The 4,764-nt window shown below is 35.5% G+C and overlaps 1 protein-coding gene across 1 annotated transcript; it reads right to left on the bottom strand.

Moving 5' to 3' along the window:
* Nucleotides 1-1,062: 1,062 nt before the first annotated feature.
* Nucleotides 1,063-1,932, bottom strand: LOC131858339 (LRR receptor kinase SERK2-like). Its single transcript, XM_059211551.1, has 2 exons — nt 1,539-1,932; nt 1,063-1,301 (listed from the first exon to the last, which is right to left on the bottom strand). The coding sequence occupies exons 1-2, from the start codon at nt 1,930-1,932 to the stop codon at nt 1,063-1,065; spliced, it is 633 nt and encodes a 210-aa protein (XP_059067534.1).
* Nucleotides 1,933-4,764: the final 2,832 nt, after the last annotated feature.

Below are 4,764 nucleotides of genomic sequence, written 5' to 3'. Positions count from 1 at the left end.
AACGTTCTTGTCTCCAAAATTATCTCAACTCCTTTTGAATATTTCCCAAGTGGTTATGCATGCTCCTATATGCTCTCCTTATGTCTCCAAACCGAAAAGACTTCTTCAATGAGAGCCTTATCTCTCTAAAATTAACTCATCCTTCAAAACTAAGTCAAAAGACTTAGTCTCCTTCTTGCACATGGATACACCTTTTACATTTTAAATAATAATATTTAATTACAATTTATAATTATATTGTAATTAAATACCTTTACAAAGAGATACCAGCTTTTGACAAAGAAAGAAAACAAAAATATATAAAAAGAATAAAATAAAACATATTTGATAATATCGATGAAAAATTTAAACATTTATATTATCAAATATGTTTTATTTATTCTTACTTTGTTTTCACAAAGCCCAGCGGATTTGAAGGAAAATATAAAAATTACAAAGGGCTTTTTGTTACCCTAAAAGCTTTACACTCCTATCGCACATTTCCCATTTTGCAAAATGAAAACAATTAAGAAGCTTTTCGAGGGTTTGAGACCCTTTGGTGCCGCCATTGCTGTTCTGATTTTTCCATCGCGTTGTGAAGTCTTTGATGAAGAACATGTGTTTTTACTGGTGTTGCCGCCCAAGATAAATTTGATTGCAGTTTTTTTGAACAACTCAGGTCGCGACTGTGCATTAGAAGTTAGACTTTTTCTTGAAGGCGTGCTGGGGTTTTCTGAATCTTCTCTTTAAATGCAAATCCCATTTTCTACAGGTATGAAACGGCTCCTTCTTGCTTTATTCTCTGTTAATATGTCGTTGTTGGAAGTATGAAGAGGGTTTTTACTATAATACATCTTCTCTTTTGTTTCTTCGACATCTCAAATCTGTGTAAAGCCTTTAAAAAAAAACCCATTTTGTGCGTAGCCTACAATCATTGCATTTCATGAGAAGACATCTTTATGAGGAGTATTGTCAAACAATTCACGTGGTCTGTCTATTTTTTCCACATTTTTCATACACATCTGCCAGGGAAGTAACGTGCTCTGTCTGTGCTGATCTTAGAAGGAAATAGGCTATCCTCTCTTATCTCTGCACATTTTTCTCACTAAAATCATCTGTTGCAAGCTGCAATTCACGCCATGAAAACCTCTTCAACTGCCCAAAAGAAATCTTTCTGTCATCCTCACCATAAACATCAACGAAAACCTCTTTCATGTAGCGCAACCACCAACACTTCCATAAAAGGAAGATAAAGCATGTCAAAACTACAACTGTCCCTCCAATACTTCCAATCAGGATTCCAACTATTGATTTGGAACCACCTGAATTTGAATTGAGAGTAGAAGCACATGGGTGCTGTAAATTTGAACCACAATTAAGTTTATTACCCGAGAAAGTGTATTCAGGTCTTTGAAATAGGGTTTTTGGGATTTGTCCAGTGAGATCATTAAAAGACAAGTCCACTTCTATCAAAGTTGAAATCTTTGTTATTGAAGATGGTATCTCTCCTGTGAGATTGTTGTTTTTTAGCACTAAGTACTAAAGATAAGACAACCAACCCAATGAGCTAGGGATATCTCCAGTGAAATCATTGTTTGACAGATTCAAATTTTGTAGATTTGTCATGTTACCAAGTTCTGGTGGTAGGCTACCAGATATGTGATTATCCTCTAGTCTTAGGATATTGAGGTACGTCAGCTCGCCAATATGAGGGGATAAGGTACCTGAAAATCCCATAGATTCCAAGTGCACAGCTGTAACATGTCCTCCACTGTAGGTGATGTGAGACCAACTAGTGCAGGGTTCCACTAAATTTGGATCCCAAGTTCCAAGTAAGTCTGTAGATTTATTTAGTCCTGCTTTGAGTTCAAGTAATGCTTGACCTTCAGCATTTGTTGCAGCTACAAAGCATGGATAGTATAGAAGAATAAGAAATACAAGCCAGTTCGCCATAGAATGCATATTTCAGATAAACCATCAATTTTTCAACAGCTATATATAATCTCCAGAATGTTAGATTATTAGCTGATGAAGTATCCACATTCTTTCCTTGAGAGAATTGTACTTTTCCTCATAGCAATTTCCAGAGTTACTTAAGTTCAAAAGGATCATGCTTGTACTGGTTATCAAGCACACATTCTGTGGAACCTTATGATAGTGGGGTGTCCTTGAATTGTGAATGCCTTTCTCCTTAGTATACCACTAACATCTGACCTGCAAAAAGCTTTGTAAGTTGTGGTTCACCCATCTTTGATATCCTTGATGTTTGGTAATCGTTATAAGCTTTCTCTTTCATTCATTACATCCTCTAAGAACAGTCATTGATATTGCAGCACTTGTATTGTCTAGGCATTTGACTGAACTTTCTTTTCCTTGACTGTCATTGCATTCTTTGATGAGATTGTGTTTTACCCTTGTTAAATTTCCGACTTTGGCACATGCTGGGAGTGCGCTGGCAAATGTGAAATGATTCGTTTGGAGACCTGTTAGTTGCATTTGGTAAAATAATGTGACTGGTTTGTGAAGGTACCCATGTCTTCTGTATGTTGTAATAACTGTATTCATTTTACAAGCTTCTCCCAAACTTCCGCACTTCACATACATGCTGATAAGCTTATTCTGAAAAATTGTGCATGTAGCAAATACAAATATTCTGTGATTGATGAAAAAGTGGACTTTTTCCCCTTTAAAAAAAATGTTCTTGAGAATGCAAGTCTCTAATAATTGAAGATATGTAGAGGACTCTCCAGGTGAACTGAAAATGCTCCCAGACTTACCAACATAGATTGAATAACAGTGCAGATTTTCCTTGCTCCAATTAGTCATAAAATACCATTGCTACCTTATGTCTCCTGACTGTGCATTTTGATCTTATGTAGAAATGAAGTTCGAGCACGGGCTCGTGACACTCATTTCATTACCAGTTGATTCTGATTTCATTGAAGTTTACTATTTGAACATGCATTAAAATAACTCAGATACTCTGTTTCTATACCAACCTGTTGCATTGAATTGTTTATCTTCATTATGTGGTATTGACCCTTTTAAATACTGTAAGGTTTCACATTGAAATAATATGTCCCTTAAAATAGTTTATCCATTAATGTTTTCTTTTATGTATATCATGAATAGTAAAGTAAAAGGTTTCATATTTAAAACAAACATGTCCCTTTGATACTTCAGTTGGTTTCTTCATCATTCCATTTTGATATTCTGAGATTAGTTACTCTAAAAGGTATGTCAGGCTCATACCCGAAGGGAACCTCAGTCAGGGGCACATGCCAATTAGAGTAACTAATTATCTGCACATGAAACAAACACATTAGCATAAACATTTCTTTCTCCTGAAGCAGTGATTTGTGTCTTTATCTTTCCCGCCCTTTCAAAACAGAAATAAGATAGGATATGATAAATGATATATTGTAGGATAATCTTTCATTGCTTAGATCTGTTGGATGTAACACCTCTTCTCTTTTGTGCAGGAAAGTAGGGGTTTTTCAGAATTTGAAGATCGAGAAAATAGTCATAAGGGCAACGAGACAGCCAATAACCAGTCAAAGCGACCCAAGGCAATGACTGGTTATCCTTACACTCACTATTTGATTCTATCCTTTTCTGTTTTGGATATGTAGGAAAGATAGAAATGCTAAGCTCACGGCTTGTGTGAGGTTTTAAGAAATTCAGTGCATGTATAAATATGCTTCAAATGCATGAACTCAATTTGTAATCTATCATTGTTCAATACAAATGAAAATACCCTCTTTTTTTTTTAAGACACTGCAATGTACCTTTTTGTAAATGCAATCATTTGATAAAAATGCATCCTTTGGCTAAAATTACATGGGTAATGAAATTTTAGGTAACAACTATCAAAACCGGTGAAAACAAGACTGTCTCACAAACCAAAAACTTGCTCTTGCATTTCCAATCCTCTAACCCATACAATGAAGTGAAATTTAGCTTATATCCACTAGTTTAGTCAGTTCAATCAACTACCTAACGCCCATAACCAAAAATGCAACTTTTGACAACTTTTGCTTTAGGATGCAATTTTGCATTCTATTGCATTCTGAGACTCTTGAAGGTTCTTAAACACCATACAAGACCTAAACACAACTCAATTGACTCCTAGTTCATGAATACATTTATCTGGAGTATTTTTCCTGTTAACTACCTAAGCATATCACTTCTCAGGTTAACAACATCCTAAGCACAATTGACTCAAACCAAAATTTGGACAACTCAACCATGGCTCTACTAAGTCCTCAATGGTTGGTCCATTATTACATCACACATTACACACAAAGCTAAAAGAAAATCAAAGCTTACATTCTTGGAGTGCTAGGTTCCCTGCACTAGGGGTGCTTTGAATTTTTAGTACCGCGATCGCGGTACCTATTTATTCAAGTTTTTTTAGGTGTGTGTCCACTTTTTTGCACACCATCTTTGTGCACTTACCCAAGAGGGTATCACCAGATGTTGTTGCAAAGATTCAAAGGTTTGATATGTACTTTATTCAATTTAACATTTTTACATATATTAGAGTAGCAGGTTGCACCATAGCCCTAAACAAGATACCCCGGTATTTGTGTGACAAATTGGTTGCATTAGAATTCTATAGATAGGTGGGTGATGTCCACAAGTTGGTGGTAAACAAACTCAATCCCTGCTTTTAGTTGCCAATTAGAGTAGGTGCTCACACATGTTTAGAAATCAAGGTAGAAAAGAATGTACAAGTTGAGTTTTTAGAATTTTCTTTATAACCCCTGAAAATAACAAGGAGAA

Source organism: Cryptomeria japonica, chromosome 9 (genome assembly GCF_030272615.1).
Source record: "Cryptomeria japonica chromosome 9, Sugi_1.0, whole genome shotgun sequence".
NCBI classification, from domain to species: domain Eukaryota; kingdom Viridiplantae; phylum Streptophyta; class Pinopsida; order Cupressales; family Cupressaceae; genus Cryptomeria; species Cryptomeria japonica.
The sequence above is the reverse complement of the archived record's forward strand: the minus strand, read 5'-3'. Positions and strand labels throughout refer to the sequence as shown.

Excerpts from the sequence above, each read along its gene's own strand:
- LOC131858339 (XM_059211551.1), bottom strand. The coding sequence starts at position 1,932 with ATGGCGAACTGGCTTGTATTTCTTATTCTTCTATACTATCCATGCTTT. Across the intron at positions 1,302-1,538 it reads AGATATCCCTAGCTCATTGG|GTGGTTCCAAATCAATAGTT; the intron begins GTTGGTTGTCTT and ends ATTCAAATTCAG.